Genomic DNA, 17,401 nt, shown 5'->3' with positions numbered 1-17,401 from the left:
TTTAGTATGTTAATAGCCAGTTGATTTTATTAGGCTCACTTGCATGCTGAAGGAATCCCGTGAGTCAGGATTGCATATGGATGTTTAGCAGGTAGATATTGTCAGTGTGTAAAAACTGCAGTTTAAAAAAACCCTTTTATTAGATTTGAACTTTACCCATTTTCTGGATCAGGTTAGTCATTAATTTTTCCATCTTCAAATGGTGACATACATACAGTAATAGCAACTTCCGTTTTATAACAGATATTTTATCTGAGGTGTACAGGAGGACAAAGCCATTTTTTCCATAGCAATTCAGCTTTTTTTTTTCCCCCAGTTTTTGTCTAGATTGTTACAAATTACAATTTGTAATTGCTGGTTTAAACTAAGTGTGATTTAATGGATTGAAACAGGTCTTCATATGTAACCTTAATCTTTAAAGAAGAAATTATATAGATTGAATAATTTTAAAAAGTAGTGTTGTTCTGTGTTGGCATCTCTGTTAGTGTTATGTGGAATCAGATCTAAATGCCTAAGTCTTTATGAGCATAGATCTTAACAAAGACACTCTTTGTATTTCCATGGCTAAAAGGAAAAACGGTGGAATGAAAGTTCTTTCAAATAATAGAATAATTTAGATTGGAAAGCACTTTTCAGCAGTAATTTGTTCACTTCTGTGATAGGCAGTTCGGAAACTTGGTTTTCCACCGTGAAAAAAAAAGTTAAAATGGCACAGAATATGTAAACAGTTTGATAATTCTTATGCAGACCTAGACTTTATTTTAGAATTAATTCTTCTCATCCAGCAGTGGCCATCTTAACAGGGTGATGCTGCTCTTAAAAACTGTATTTGCATTTGCCTTGGTGCTACTGAACTTAAGAAGGAAGGTGCAGTGTCCTAAAATCAGTGTGTGAACTCCATTCCTCAGGAAGTGTAGGGGTGAATAGTGGAAGAAACTCCAACAACCACATTCAAGGGGTGCAGTAATGGCACAGGTGGGGCAAGGTGACCCAGTTAGGGAAGCACTTCCAATGCCTTTCAAAGGGGGGAGAGACTGGACTTTGTATTATGGGTGAGAGTTTTTGCTCCCGTTAGGAAGCAGGGCGGTTGGCTGACACATCACACTCTTCTCTTACCCACAATTGCGATTTCAGTCTCAATTTAAAAAACTGAACAAACCAGCAAATGCAAGCCAGCACACTGAACTGATGCAGATATATGCGTCTTTCTGGGTCCTGCATGCGTGGATATATTAATTCATCCTGGGTAGGAGGTGGCTAAACAATTGCTTTTGCAAGGAAGGTCTCTGGATTTGTTCAGAGTTGTTCAGTGTCTGTTGATATTTCTTTATATTAACATAGCTTTAGTGGGACTCGCTTTCTCTCAGCTATAAGGTAAAATGTGTTTGCAGGGAGCAAAAGGGTTAAATGAGACTGGCAGAGTGTTAAATGTCTGCAAAAAAGGATATGGCATCAGTAAATGTATGATGCAAATACATAGATTACCACATCACCCAGTAAAAACGTCAAACGTTGTTGTTAATTAAGTTTCTAGCTTAATTGTTATTTTATCAGAATTGCTGAATCTCTTCCTTTTTTTTTCATTGTAACTATCTGTTTCAAGCTGTCTGGAAACTCAGCAGGAGTTGGTGAGTTCTTTTGCTCATCTCTTACTCATCCCACCTGTTTTAACTTGAAAGCTCCCTAAGGATAAGACTTTACAACCTTGTAACTGGCTCATTTCCATAAGGTAAAGTTAGTGGATACAGCGCAAACAGCACTTGTGGCAAACTGCTACATTTTTTCTGGAAAATAAGTTTTTTCAAGCATGGAATACTTCTGCCCTTCTAGAAAATGGAGGAATAAATGTCCCATCGTAAATTTTCTCCCAGTTTGCCTGTCTGTCTGTCTGAAACTCCCCCAAAGAGTTTCACATTTGTCCAGAGACCTGTATGCCATATGTGCATGGGCAAACATTAGGTTTCTTGTGTACTTTCTCTAGTAGAAACTTTCTCTTCTATTACAGAATTTTTAAAACTTTTAGAGGCAGTTCAGGCAAGTGTCAAATAAATTGAACTAGATACTACACCATCTGGTTCAGGAGAAAGACAGTGAAGTCGGTCATGTACCTGCTGTAGAATTTCTCTGGTGTGCTCTGTTGAAATCGGGTGTAGTAGGAACAGTTTTTTTCTAGAGTTGTGGTTCTGCTCAAAGGTGTTTTACTGGCACCTCTTGCCCAGCTTTAGTGTAGTATCTCCATGTCCATAACTTCAGAGACAAAACTAAAATATGGTGAGTGTGCTGTGCAACAGTTCAAATGCTTTTATAATCAGAAATGCTGCAAAGCACTGTGCTTCCCCTTCAGATGGAGCCTCTCTGTGTCCCTGGTGTCAAGATGACTCCCCCCTCTTAGTTCATCTGCAGCTGGAGATTTTACATACTAGATTGTTTTCCATCTTGGTAAAAATGTCCCAGTAGTGTGACCATAAAGTTCTGTGAACTTGGAAATACACTTTCAAGACATTATTATTTCATGGAGATACTGAGATGGGTATCTGGTAACACCCACGTGCAAGGCCTGTTCCCTGTGGTTATGCTATTTTAGAAGAAGTACAAGAAAGTTTCCCACATTTGTGGAAGAAAAGATCCATAACTTGCAAGAATTAGAACTGCAGGTTGTTTACTAGAGATTCTTTGGTGGAGCCTGAAGTTGCACTGAAAAACACGCAGAAGGGTGAGAAAACACAAAATACAACACAGTGAAAATACAAAATGCAGTGCACTGCACTTCAAGAGGGCTGCTGCAGACCAAATAAGACTCTTGACAAAGTACCTGCAGAGCACGTCTGAAAGAGACCAGTCCCAGGCGTGTCCAGGTGGCTGGGGGCTGTCTGTGCAGTGTCACCAGGTGCTGGTGCATTGCACGTCTCAGCAGAAGGGCTCAAAAGCCCATACACCTAGCTGCACCTGATCTTTTTTCCCCAGGAAGGAAGTCGCCTGTCAGAGACTGACTTACCCATGGAAATGAGTAATTCATTCTTGAGTGAGGGTTCTTTGTATCATTTGCATGATTGCCTCAGGTGTGATGCCCTGGGGTGGTCTGGTCTGGTGTAGAGTTCAATCAGGAGAGGCATGAAGGTGTGCCACTTCCAGAGCAGAATGAGCCTAGGAATGTTCTTTGTGTTGGACAAAATGTTTGTGCAGAATGACAAATTACAGCATGTCAGTATCTTATAATGGACTTTACTTGGGTTGTTACTCTTCTGTTCTTACAAGAACACAAATATCAAATAGCAGTTTTTCATACACCTGTGTTTTATAACTGGGTGAAGTTGGTATGTGGCTCTTAATTATGGCTATGAACAGATACAACATTTTTTTTGAAACATGGTAATGATTTAATTGGTAGCCTTGAAAGGAAAAGCTCTGCATCTTCCAGGATGAATCAATCTACTGCACCAATATTTCAAAACTTTATAAAATTTTCAAATTTTTATGCAGTATATTTTGAGATTTACACAGTCATGCTTTTCTGAAGCTGTACCTGTTACTTTACTCTGTATGCCCAGTAAATGGCTGGTTTACCTTCCTGTGGGAATGGTAAGTTTGCACCTTGTTAAACAATTTATGTTTAAAATCCCACTTTATGAATTGTCTTCTCTATAGACCCTTGGTGTTTTATCACATGCGCTTCGACTTAATTTCACTGTCTTTGGATATAGTTATCTTGTCGCTATTAATTCGCTATTTTATGGGTTTGTACCATTTTTTTTTCAATTGTTACTGCACTGACTAAACATTGCTTAACGGCACTGTGGCACTACAAAATCTTGTACGTAGATCGCTGACATGCCACCTGTTTATTGTTATTTGGGACGCATCTACAAGACAAGTTGAAAAATTAAGGTTGTTCCTTTAATATATAACAGAAAAGGTCTTGGAAATTCTATAAAATTGGGTAATATCACAGATCCGTTTTACATAAAACACACAGACATTAAAGATACCCTTGTTGCTTTAGATTGTGATATCTTAGGAGTTTAATTTTCTTACTATAGTGCTGGCATTTCTTTCTTCAGACATGGGGCCTGCTGAGACCTTCATAGCTAAGTCAGCATGCAAAACTAACAGTATTAAACACCTTTTTAAGTGCTGCTGCTACCTGAGCTCTGATGGCTTCCTTTGTAGTGACTTCTGTAATAAAATTGAAAATTAATTTTTATTAGGACCATGACATGATAATGCATTCTTAAATTCTGGCATCAGCAGCAGATTTTGAAACATTTCTGTAGAAATTTCCTTGCTGTGCAGTTTTATGTGTAAAGGCTGTGGTCAAGCTACAAAATATGTGGAAAGGTGTGCAGCAAGAATACCTTTTCAGGGTTTTGTTGTTATTGTGGGGTTTTTGGTTGTTTTTGGTTGGTTGGTTTTTTCTTGGTTGGTTTTAACTTTGTATTCGTTTTCCAGTAAAGACTAGAGTAAGTTCAGTGTAAAAGTAGTTCAAGAGTAAGGCAAATTTTAATGCATCAGGCATCAAATTAAAAAAGGGGAGACCAAGGAAAAGAAGTAGAACCAAAGGTGTCTTGTTATTTTTTACTCAGAAGATTTCACTGATCTATTGTTTTCCTACATTTCAGTGTGCTGCCGACTGCACTTGTACAGGTTTTTCCTGTGGAATGAATGCATTTGGGAAACATCTTGTGTGGCTTTTGGTGGTTTATAAATTATTAAAAGATAAAGACCCTAAAATACTTTGGGCGATTCAGTCCACTTATGTCTAGCAGCTGTAGGCTGCAGTGTGTCCCGTGCACACCAGTTGGTGTTTGTACACTCACTAATAAGTCTTGCAGGCTGCAGCTCATGGGAGCAGGGGGATTGGAGAAATGAAGCCATGGCATAGTTTGCAGAGTTTTCTGCTGATGCTCACACAGTTTGAATAAGCCACCCTTTTGAGAGAGCAACTTGTCAAAAATTCTGTTGAGGCCCAGGCAAAGGGCTGGCAGCTCTGTGCAGGAGTACCTCTGTGAAGCAACACCTTTGCTGTTGTCTAGTTCAGCTCTTCATCTGGCCTGGGGATTGGGTACTGCATGGGCTGTCAGCAGAGATGAACTGCCTGGGTCACAAAACAGCTTGTATTCTCCATTTGAAATTAATGTACACAGTTTGGGGAGACTGCAAGGGAGCAGAATCTGTATCACCTTTTGTAGTGTGACTAGGTATGTATAAAAGGAGAAGCTTGCTTCACATTGGAATCTTTGAGATCCAAATGTGTTTTGGGATGTCTTCTCTCAGGAGGGAGAAGGATTCACTTAGGTGTGTATTTTCTTCTCTGTACCGTGTGTTCACAAGAGTTTACTTGACCTCCCAGTGTAGCCTTTCTTTTTTTTGCAATTCAGCATAAATATTTCAACTTTTTCTCCTTGCTGATGTGGAACTCTTGATTCAGTAATGCCTCAGCTTGAAGCAGTACACTGGTAATAACTGCTACACCCTGGCCCTGAGTGAGCAGCTGTATTTTCCAGCCCTGCCCAGTGAGATGTAATCAGTTTGGGCTGGTATTGGAATCTGGACCATAATCACAATTTTGCAGTTTTCCTCAGAACACCTTGTTATCCCCTGCCAGCCAGGATTGTAACCTGACTACCTGTACACTTGTTTTTCTTCCCCATGAGAACTACAGCCTGCAGACTTGTAATTAATGATCTGCTGGTGTGGTGGGTGATAAAACTAAATTAGACCAAAGCTGTCATCTTCTTTTAATTATTTCAGCAGAAATTGCTACCAGAATTGTCTCAGCATATTGTATGCATTGTCCCCACAGTGGATATGAAAATCTCATTTCCATCTCTTTAGTCATCTTCCTGCTAGATCTACCTGGCAAACAAAGCAAACACATAGTTTGTGTTCTCTGGAGAGCAGGAGCGGTATTTAGAGAGCATGTTACTCCTTAGAATATGTTCTCCACTTTTCTTCACTTTTATTTAAAACTTCACATAGTAGACTTGTTAGCTGATAGGATGGCTAAAAATAATTAGGCAAACACAAAGTGCCAGGGGAAGTTTAAACTGGACATCAGGAACAAGTTCTTCATAGAAAGAGTGGATTGGGCATTGGAATGGGCTGTGCAGGGAGGTGGTGGAGTCACCGTCCCTGCTAGTGTTTAAGGAAAGACTGGATGTGGCCTTTAGTGCTGTGGTCTGGTTGATAAGGTGGTGTTAGGTTATAGGTTGGACTGGAGGATCTCAAAGGTCTTTCCCAACATAGTTAATTCCATGATACTGTGGAAGTAGAACTTTTTTTTGGTGACAGTCCCGGGTTCTAGCTTGCTAGTGCCTAATCAGTTTTTTTCCCACAGGCAGTTATCTAGGTTCCAATTGCACAACCTTTTTCTGGACACCCTCAGAGGGCATCTGAATAAAGGCATGAACAGTTACCAATTCCATCCTGTCAGCCAACCTGCTTTTAAATTCCGTTTCTGAAGGATGGATGCCATGTCCTGCTCGCACCTATGTGTGCTGTGTGTCACCTCTCGTGGCTGGTTGCTGCTTCCAGCTCTTAGGTGGCTCACGTTTTGCAGGGAGCACTTCCTGCTTTTCATCTGCCATAAGGCTGCATCAGCTTGTGGTGTTGATGTTACACAAAGGGATGGGTAATTTAATGAAGCACCAGGTGTCCGAAGGACATCATGCATTCTTCAGTGTGAAATACTTGGTATTGGAAGTAATATTCTTTGGCATTTCAGAGAGGTCTGCTTTCCTGGCTTTTTAAAGAGACTTTTTTCCATTGCTGTCAAGTTTGTCATCTAGAATGAATTGCCCTACTTCAACAATCAAACACCAACAAACAAAAACTATAAAAAAATTGCACGCTATTTTCAGAAAACTGCAAAGATGCTTGTCTCAATTTAAAGATCTTTTTCCACCTACTTTTCCAATCAGCTGCTCTCTGATGGCTTCATTTCATACTGGTTTATTGTTTTGGTAACAGCAGCATGACTCAGATTCCTACAGCTCAAGAAACTGTGACCAGCCCAAAATCTTTCATTCACATACTGAGTAGTGCTGGTGGTAATGTTTCATATTAATGATTGACCAAGCTCTTCTTGGGCTAACTTTAATGTCTGATTAAAAAAAAAAAACCAACAACTTCCTACATCCAGATTGTAGTGCCTTTTAAAAACTTAATCCCTGCTCCAGATGAGAGCTTCCTGTATGATCTCGGTTTTCAGAAATCTGGGATGTTTGCTTCAGTAGCATTCAGCAAAACCGCAAGCTTGATAACAAGCACTAAATCCAGATGCCATTCTTAATCTGATGCACATGGTGAGCTTTTAAAGAGGTCTTGGTGTGTGTTGGGTTATACAGGGGAGGCTTTTTCTTAAGCCTGAACTTCCCATCCCTGTGAATAGCCTCCCTTAGCAGTTCCTTGTCTAGATTATAGGAATTTTTGTAAAAGACTTTTTGTTATCCTGGTAGAATTTCTCCCTGGGATACCTGTTATCATCATTGGATTTTAATTTGCTGTCAACTTGCAGAAATTATTAGCTGGGGTGTAAGTTTTCTCATGGCTCCTGCTTTTGTACCAACTCCCTCATCTTTGTAGTGTTTCTGTGACTATAAGGCAGCCGTATTCAAATGTGACCCTTCAAGAACTGGGTTAGAAATGAGGGAGACCCTGTGCTGAACCATCAGTGGTAGCACTGCTCAGGTTTTACAATGCAGCTTCACTGGGCTGCTTTTGAAATGTCTGCACAGTTCTCTGTGCGTTGTAGCATGTGGCACAAGGAGCCAGTTTGGCCAGTGCTCCCTCTTGCTCCTCCTGCCTTATGTTACTGAGCTTTGCTTAATCCATAATCTACTCCTTTTAAATTAGTGTCTCCAAGCTGTCTTGAAAACCATATGTCTATTAGGATGTGATGCATATGTGGCAAGTGCTTAATTTGGTCCAGCTTAGCAGGGCACATCCCCATGCTGCTCTGAATCTGTAGCTGTGTACTTCAGTTCTTTAAGTCTGCTTTTATTTACTTCTTTTAACCGTAGGTCAAATTTACACCAATAACCCAGTGAATGCAGGCAGACTGTGGGTAGAAGATTGCAAACAGTTGCAGTGGCTTGTGTTTCTAGGCTAACTGTGGTGGTTGAACTTTTTGTCTCATGGAAAATATTGAGGAAAAAGTCATCTGGGTATTAAAATGTGGGTTTTGTAACCCAGACTGACTTGGCATAGGTCAAAGAACCCATTCTGCTGGCAAGGAACTACCTGGGCCATTACTGTTTCATTCCAGCTACTGAGAGCAGAGAAGATGAAATCTATGTGGGAAAGAAGCAAACACTTCCACAGATAATACCACAAAGCTTCCTGTATTATTATTTGATAACTGTTGATTCTCCTAAAATCATGAAGGTGGTGAAGTTAATTTTATTTAATCACACGTAATTAATGTAGTTTATTGAAGCAATGTTTTTGAAGTTAGTTGTTTGAAATATATTTTATGGCTACGTAGACAGTTACTTACGTACCTAGCCGGGTGTGCTGTTTAATTCTCTGCTTGATTATTATGTTTTAATAAAATTACTTTTTAAAAATCTTTCAGCATTCCTAACGGGGATGACGAAGTAAGTAGATCAGGTCAGAAACTTGTATTTTAAAGGTTGCACTATACATGTAATTCATTTGTATTATAGTGACAGTAAAAAAGCACAGAGTATATGTTTCTATTATTTTCCTTTATCTTCAAAAAATATTTCTCTAGCCATTACATCTGAGCCTGAATTTCTCATCACAGAGTTGTAGAAAATTTACATTTAACAAATGTGATTCAAAATTTTTGCAGATGAAACTGTTTCACAGTGTATTTTTTTCTGTTGATCCATCCTGAAAATGAAATCAAAGTAGAGAAGGTAATTGCCTGAAAATTCGAAACAAGCTGCACTGAAACAGAATCAGGAAAACTCTTGAGTACTCCTTGCACCTAGATTTTGCTGTCAACCAGTGTAAGTGGGGATATCTGAGTGTGTATCTCTGGGGATTTCCAGTGCTCCTGAATGCAGAGAAAAACAACAGAAGGGTAAAATTGCCTAGTTGCACTTCATAAGGGGCCAATCTGAACCAACAGCTTGCAATATTTCATGTATAAGCAATTGCTGCATTGTAGTCTCTTGGTGAAATGAGGATGTAAGCTGAAATTCTGGCAGATTTCCAGCGCAATTGCATCTTCAGCACTGGAAAATAGAGCAGGTTCTCTGGTGTGAATAGTACATCTGAAGTACATTTAGGGAAGTGTCCTGCACTAAACATGCTGCTTCCTTTTATGGCTCTAAAATGTCACTTAAGGATTTTGGGGTTTTTTTGCTGTGTTTGCACTTACTATTCCTCCTATTTATCCAAATTCCAACTTCAGCATTAGGTTAATGAAGTAATTTGTCCCTGGTTCCAGACTTCCCATGAACTTAGTGACATATAACCTATCTGCTGTTAATGGTAGAATGAATACAATCATCCATAAAACACCTAAAAAAAAAAAAAAAAAAAAAAAAAAAAAAAAAAAAAAAAAAGAGTATGTGCTAGACCAGCTGTTTTCAGTCCAGTGTATGCTTGCCCTTTCTGCACTGTTAGAGCTGCAGTCAGCCCTTCAGACTGTGCCACTTCCCTCAGAGAAACTCTACAATGCTTTAACTCTAGACATGTCCTCTATTGTTCACTCTTTCCCTTACTGCTAATTTATGTGCCCATATTTGTGGGAGATCTGGAAATAAAACCTAGGAGTTAAGAATTTAATATGATACACAACATAAAAATGTCTACTATGTACAAATATGTAATACGTACACAAATGTAAAAACTAGTTGTTCTTTTTCCTGCATGATTATCTAAAACTTAATGATAGAATTGTATTTTTGTAGGGAAAAGAATTCCACATCAACTTGCAATATGAAATGTTCACAATAAAAGCTGTGGTAGTGCCTGTCAAGACATATTTGCAACAATAGTTCATTTTCTTTTTACTCCAAATTTCTCTTCACATCTCTTGCTAAGGCTGTTCTGGATTCTAGGCCCAGAGGGAGAAATAGTCATGTTTTAAACATCAGAATTACAGAGTTCTTAGCTTGGCCCAGGTGTCTGTATTTTAAATGGGAAGATTCTGATGCTGCCAAGTGCACTTCAGCCAACCTTGCCAGGTAGTTTCTGGGAATAGCTGTTCTCTCCTTCAGGCTACTGTCAATCTCTGATTTATTCAAATGTTGCCCTTGCAGGTTAAGACAAATAAAAGTAACAAGGCTAAAAAATTAGATTGCTCTTTGTTGTTGATCCAAGCTTCTTTCAAGTTCTATCTTGCTTAAGTGCCTGCTGTGACTATTGGTTCTGTGCTTTTTCCAATTCTACTTCTTTCATTCCTAGTTCCAGCATCTTTGACACACTGAGTTCTTGAACTTTTCCCCTCCTGGCCTTTTTTCAGATTCTGCAAGGCACGTCTCAGGTGATTTCAAGTTTTGTATCAGGACCCAGGCTGGGCAGCAGTAGGCAATGTGTCCTAGTGCTACAGAAATTTTCACAGGCAGATGGTGCTGGTGTTCATCATTGGCTCTTATCATGTATGCTAAGTTCCCTGTTGTGAGAATCCACACAGAATTCCTCAATACAAACGTACAGCTTTGGCTTGAACCTAAATTTCCAGTGCTGGCTACTCTTTATCTCAGGTTTTTGGTACCCAGAATTTCAGCTGAAGAAGCCTAAGAAACATTTCAATCAACCATTTATGTTTTTAAGCCTAATCTTGACTTGATGGGGTTTGTTTTCTTTTCAAAGACTCAGCTTCTATTTTCTTACAGAATAATCTGACATTCTTACAGGTCCGGATAACTCCTACTTTGTCTGGAAGAAGAACAGACAAAAGATGAAGGCATGCATCACGGAGCAGTCTCACATGCTGCGTGATGGCAGAGTGCATGTTCTCAGCTGGGTGAAAGATTCAGTATCAGAAAACACAGAATACAGATGTTCATTCATCTCAAAAGTTGGGAACACAACATCAGAAGTGCTGATCACAGTGGATGATGAAGGTAGGCTTGTTTCAAGGGTAGGCTGTGTTTGGCCTGACCCTGATACGAGTAAAGCTTTATAATATTCACCCATAAAACGTGCATATCTAAAGATGGTAACTTGGCTGCTGTATTAGTCTGCACTTTGTTTATGAAAAGGTTTTAGAGCCATAAAAACACCTTCTCCCCCCTTCCTCAAAGGATTCATGTAAATTAGAAGTTATGATCTAGAAGCTGAACCAAAACCTGATAAACTAATTCAAAAAACCTGAAAATCAGATGAGTAATACACAGCTACAAAGAAGTACTCTGATGGAATTCTACAGAGTAATGTAGAAGAATTCTTTAATTCATAAGGACATAAGGAAGTCAGATGGTAAAGAGAAACCCCCACTCTACTGATTTAAAACTGCATGATTTGTAAACCACTTATGGCTGGGCAAGGTCAGTTCTCTCTGCTCCATTTGGACACTGACTAGGCAGGAGGGCAGTTAGATAACTTCAGCTGCTGCAGGATTTTGGGGTATCCAGACTGCCCGCTGCAGCTAGCTGTTGAGACCTTACCCAGGTGTGGAGGAAGTCTGAATAATCCTTTAAGACAGCAGGACCAATGAATGTGATACAGCAGGGATTTTCTTGGCAATATGAAGGAAAAATTAAGAAGCTGGTAAATGTCAGTCTGACCAGAAGGAAGGAATTAAGAAGACCAAATGTGAGTCTGTCAAGGAACGCTCAATGCTTCTTTTTTCAATGACAGAGAAAAGCCATGGGAGTTAACACCATCACTCCAGTTACTTTGAAGTCTGTTTCAGAAGCAAAATTAAGAGCATCTCAACCAAACCAATGTAAATGCTCTAAAAACATATGACTGTTAAGAGTGCCCCAAAAGATAAATAGAAAATATGTCACCATCAGTCTTATATTCTGCAAAAAACATTGGCAAATAGACCAAGATGCAGTAACATAGCCCTCCTTAAATTATCAATGTAAGGAAGTATAAGGAACTCTTGAGTAAAATTATGTGGCATCTACATATATCTGAAGGATCAGACCCAGCCAGCATGGGTTAAGAGGGACAGGATGTGTTTGACTAGCCTGGTCTCCTTTTATGACCAGGTGATGCCTGGTGGATGCAGGAAAGGCTGTGGATGTTGTCTGTTTGGACTTCAGCAAGGCCTTTGACACTGTCTCCCACAGCACACTCCTGCAAAAGCTGGCAGCCCATGGCTGGGACAGGAGCCCTCTGTGCTGGGTCAGGAACTGGCTGCAAGGCCGGGCCCAGAGAGAGGAGGTGCTCAGTGCTGCATCCAGCTGGGGCCAGGCACCAGTGGTGTCCCTCAGGGGTCTGTGCTGGGGCCAGTACTCTTTAATTGAAATCTTCATTGATGATCTGAACGAGGGGATTGAGTCCACCATCAGCAGATTTGCAGATGATACTAAGTTGGGGGGCAGTGTTGATCTGATAGATGGTAGGAGAGCTCTGCAGCAGGGCACGGACAGGCTGAACTGATGGGCCAAATCCAGAAATACGAGGTTTAGCAAGACAACATGCAGGGTCTTAGACCACGTCTAAGTGTTGTGGCTGCACTTTGGCCACAACAACCCCTTGCAGCATTACAGGCTGGGGTCAGAGTGGTTGGACAGTGCCCAGGCAGAAAGGGACTGGGTGGTGCTGGTGACAGCAGCTGGACATGAGCCAGCACTGTCCAGGTGGCCAAGGAGACCAACAGCATCCCGGCCTGGATCAGGAATGGTGTGTCCAGCAGGAGAAGGACAGTGATGGTACTCAGTACTCAGCACTGGTGAGGCCACACCTTGAGCTCCTTGTCTAGTTCTGGGCCCCTCAGCTTAGGACAATGATGGAGTGTGAGGCTGAGATGCTTGGAGTGCGTCCAGAGAAGGGCAACAAGGCTGGTGAAGGGTCTGGAGCACAAGTCCTGTGAGGAATGGCTGAGCGAGCCGAGGTTGTTCAGCCTGGAGCAAAGGAGGCTCGGGGGTGACCTTATCACTATCTATACCCACCTGAGAGGAGGGTGCAGCCAAGTGGGGGTCGGCCTCTTCTCCCATGACAAGAGGACACAGGCTTAAGCTGTGCTGGAGGAGGTTTAGGCTGGACATTAGGAGGACTTTCTTCACAGACAGGATAATTAAACATTGGAATGGGATGCCCAGCAAAGTGCTGGAGTCAGTGTCCCTGGAGGTGTTTAAGGAAAGACTGGATGTGGCGCTGGGTGCCATGCTCTGTTTGACAAGGTGGTGTTTGATCATAGGTTAGACTCAATGATCTCAGAGCTCTTTTCCTGATTGATTCTGTGATCCAATGATTACTGAAAAATGAGGAATACTAACGGGTGACATGTTCATCACGTCACCAGTCCATCTGTTAACTGGTCCTCTCCAACATGTCACTCTTCTCCCCAGGCTTATGATCTACCTGGAGTATTCCTATGCTTGTTAGATGGGTTTGAACTAATAATTTGTAGGTCCTACCTTTGGGATCTCAAATCACAGATAATGGCACTAAACCTGTTTACTCTGCAGGATTCTTAGTTTGCTGCACAATGTAAGAGACATTACCATTTCAACAGAACTTACTGCCAAATAACATGAAAGGATGTAGAGCAAAATGAAGGACAGAATGGGGGTTCCTTCTAGCCTCTTTCCTGCAGGCAGTCCTGAATCTGATCAGGTACTGACTTCTGACATTGTATGGTTATCTAATCGTCCCATTTCCATTCTCAGATAATGCTCGTCAGGATGCATGGACCAAAGAATTTGACACCTGGAGAAGCGCCATCAGTGAACATGACAAGATGATGCAAAACTGGAAGAAAACATGGGTAAGATTTTTATAAACTGCCTCTTGAGCTTCTGCACCTGCATGTATTTATATAACAAAATGATCAGTGTTCTGTGCATGTCATCATTCTTGACCCTTAGTCTGTTCTAAGTATGATCTTCATTGCAGTTATGTCAGCTTGTTCCTTCAGTCCACTAACCAAGTGCTCACCAGTGAGTAGTGCTCTTGCTGCCCAAAACAGTAAGTCTGTGTATAGTGAAGAGAGTAGATGAATTTCATTACATCTGTAGACTAACTGGATTGCAGAAACTACTGGACTTCATGAATGGTACTGTCCATAAAATCTGATCTTTTTTTTTAAAAAAAGAAGTCCAGACTCAGCTATTAATACTTTTTTTCCAACAGTTAGAACAAAGATCACTTTTGAAAACCTTAGATACTATGTGTTTGCTGCCTGTGGAACAGTTAGTATAGGCAACCTTAATCCCCATTTTCATTTTTAGAGTGGTTAACACATCATTCTGAAATTCTTCTTCAGGAGACCTGCAACAAGAGAAACAGCCTCTAATGGACAAAGAAATGAACAGGCTAGAAGGAGAAATGCATGCAAGTTAAGAGTGCCTGTTACTCTTAGCATAATAGCATTTGGAGATGTCTATGCAAGCATTAGTGCTGACATTGAAACTGATATTCAGCAGAAACACCTCAAGCACGAAGTGGAAGGGGATATTCTTACTGCACCAAAGAATAACTAAGCTAAGTTACATGGTACAAGAGAGGCCACCCATCTCATGCTACAACTGTCTCTGGTTTTCTGATGTCAGCTATTTCAGCTTAATAAAGTACAAAAGTAGTCTCAGCAAGACTTGTGCTGTTCAAAGGATATAATATGATGTTTTCTGTTTTCAGTTCATTAAGGCAACCAGGGGCTTATTTTGGGCTTGAGGATCTTGGCATATGATTTAGAAATTAAGACTTGGATCACATTTATTTAAAGGCATTTCAACTTGTACCCTTATTTTTCTTTTACTGTGTTGACCCTTATGTTGCCAGTGTTTTGAAGAGCATACCTTTCTAGTGTCAGCAAACTCATTTGTTCAAACGTATTTCCTTTGGCAATTGTGCTGGGTTTGAGTTAGTTTTCTTTACAGTGGCAGGTATGGGGCTGTTTTGGATTTGTGCTGAACACAGGGCTGATAATGGAGAGATGTTTTTGTCATTGCTGAGCAGGGCTCACACAGAGCCAAGGCCTCTTCTGCTTTTTAGATGGCCATGCGGGCAAGGACATTGGGGGTGCATGGGAGGCTGGCAGGGGACACAGCCAGGACAGGTGACCCCAACTGACCAAAGGGATATTCCAGACCATGTGGCATCATGCTCAGGATTTAAAGGCAGGGGGGCATGTACGGAGTGATGTCATTTGTGTTCCCAAGTAAACATTATGTGTGAAGGGGTCCTGCTCCTCTGGGGATGGCTGAACACCTGCCTACCCATGGGAAACACTGAATGAATTTCTTGTTTTGCTTTGCTTGTGTGCATGGCTTTTGCTTCTCTATTCAACTGTCATCATCTCAACCCACAGGTTTTCTGGCTTTTTACGCTTCCAATCTGCTTCCACTATGAGAGGCTGAGTGGTGCCTGATTGCTGGCTGGGCTTAAACCATGACTGTAATAAAGTTTCTATACCAAGTAAAGAAGACTCTGCCTACAATACAGACAGATTACAAAGTGTGCAAGAAGACTCTTTAGTTTTTTCAAATTATTCTTCTATATTTGAGATAATGTAGCTTAAAAATTCTATGCGAAGGAATTCAAAGACCATTCCTTAAGATGATCAAATGCAGACTGAAAATGTGAGGACCTACACTATTCACAGTATAAGTGTTCTACTGCATTACTGCTCAGAGTTTTGTCCTTCTGCATCTAAGAAACAAAAGTCTAAGGTATAAATTAAAAATTCTCTGTTATCTGCTCAATACAATACAAAACAATCTGGAAGCAAGTATGATGCTCCCTAATAATCAATCAACCCAGGCAGAGAGCTGCTTTGAGCAGTATCAGAAGATTCATACTCATCCCTAAGTTCTCTCCTAACTGGTAAGATTTAAATTAGAGTGTTTCCCACATTAAAGAAAGCAGTCTTCTCATGCTAAGGCTTGAATGATCCTTTTTTCCAGCATCAGACTACCTTGTAACACATACAGAGTGAAAATTCATTTTCTCCCTACTTTCCTTAACCATTTTCCTTGTTTTTCACATAGGCATTTCATTAATGCTGATGCATTAATGATACCACTGATACCACTAGAGAATTTTTTTCTCATTTGTTCTCAGGACAACTATAAATAGATTTTCCTTGAATTGCCTCTCCTCCATTTGTTCAACCAATTTGGAGCACATTTAAGTTTAGCTCTGTGGAAGTGAGTGGGAATGTAAAGTAAGACAGGGACCATGGTTATGGATGACATAGCTAAGCTTTGCTTTGTTTCTGCAGGAAATCACTGCAAGTAGTAAGAAGTTGCCAAATTTTTTGTTTAGTTCAACTAGGGGGGAAATGAAAAAAAATCCATGTACCAGCATTTAGTAAACATGGTTTTGACACCTTATAGTAATTTTTTTATACTTTCTAAGAATTGGAACTAAGTCTCTAAGATTATGAACAACGTATACGATTTCTGAAGTTTTATGCTCTTTTACAGTAAGACAAAATAGAAAGCATGGTTAAAAACCAAACTTCTTTACCAACTGGTCCTCATTCCATGCAAATGACTGGGTTTAGCAGTTCCATAATTTTAGATGTGTATCCCAGTGACATTGGTACAAATGAATAAATCTCAACTTACCTTTGCATCAAGGGGATATGCTGGCCAAAAGCATGATTTGTCACTGGGACCTTTCATCCCTAATTTCTATTTTAGATTAGAAGGAACTAATACAAAAAAGATCATCATCATCATAACTGGTGCACTTCAGCATAAGGCCAGCTCCCCTTGTGAATGTTCCTTCCCAAAAGGGACATTTCAACTGTCACTAAATTCCCATAAGACAAGCTTAGTTAAGTCACAAGCATTCTTTATAGAATCAATATATTGTAACAGATTTTATACAATTTATATTCTACAAAATTGTTTGCATTTCAAAATCATTTGAAGTTTTTTATATCACTTCTATCATCACGAGGCAGCTCCTTTCCACAGTATTGCACTACCAGTGTTCAGTATGGTGAAGCGCTTGCAGATGCACTGCAGAGATGCTGAGCAGCACGTGGCACCTGTATCACCTTTCAGAAAAGCTGACACAAGTCATATGTGCATCCCTCCAATTACCTTCTTTGAGCTTGTCCTCAAAAAACAGTTTACACAGGCCAATCTCACTAACGTGCTCCACCACTACTGTAAGCACTTTTTGTTTTTAAAATTTTATTTCCTCTAAGATACAAATTTCATTTCTTATAAGATATAAATTTTTTCTATTTAGATACAAACTGAGATTGATCAAAAACTCATAGATGTATATACCAACACAACCCCAAACTGAAGAAATGAGGTGTCTCAGCAAGGAGCAAGTACAGAGAAGCAGGCTA

At 40.3% G+C, this 17,401-nt stretch overlaps 1 protein-coding gene across 2 annotated transcripts in view; it reads left to right on the top strand.

The window, feature by feature from the left end:
* Window positions 1-17,224, top strand: part of SEMA4D (semaphorin 4D) — a 101,743-nt gene extending 84,519 nt beyond the window's left edge. For both annotated transcript variants that reach the window (XM_063423598.1, XM_063423599.1), the window contains 3 exons: window positions 10,830-11,039; window positions 13,761-13,858; window positions 14,357-17,224. In XM_063423598.1, the coding sequence (XP_063279668.1) occupies window positions 10,830-11,039; window positions 13,761-13,858; window positions 14,357-14,386 (338 nt within the window). In that variant the 3' untranslated portion in view covers window positions 14,387-17,224. The remainder of the gene's footprint in view (window positions 1-10,829; window positions 11,040-13,760; window positions 13,859-14,356) is intronic.
* Window positions 17,225-17,401: the final 177 nt, after the last annotated feature.

The sequence above is a fragment of the Prinia subflava genome, chromosome Z (assembly GCF_021018805.1).
Source record: "Prinia subflava isolate CZ2003 ecotype Zambia chromosome Z, Cam_Psub_1.2, whole genome shotgun sequence".
NCBI lineage: Eukaryota > Metazoa > Chordata > Aves > Passeriformes > Cisticolidae > Prinia > Prinia subflava.
Note: the sequence above shows the minus strand (reverse complement) of the source record. Positions and strands in the feature narration are given on the sequence as shown.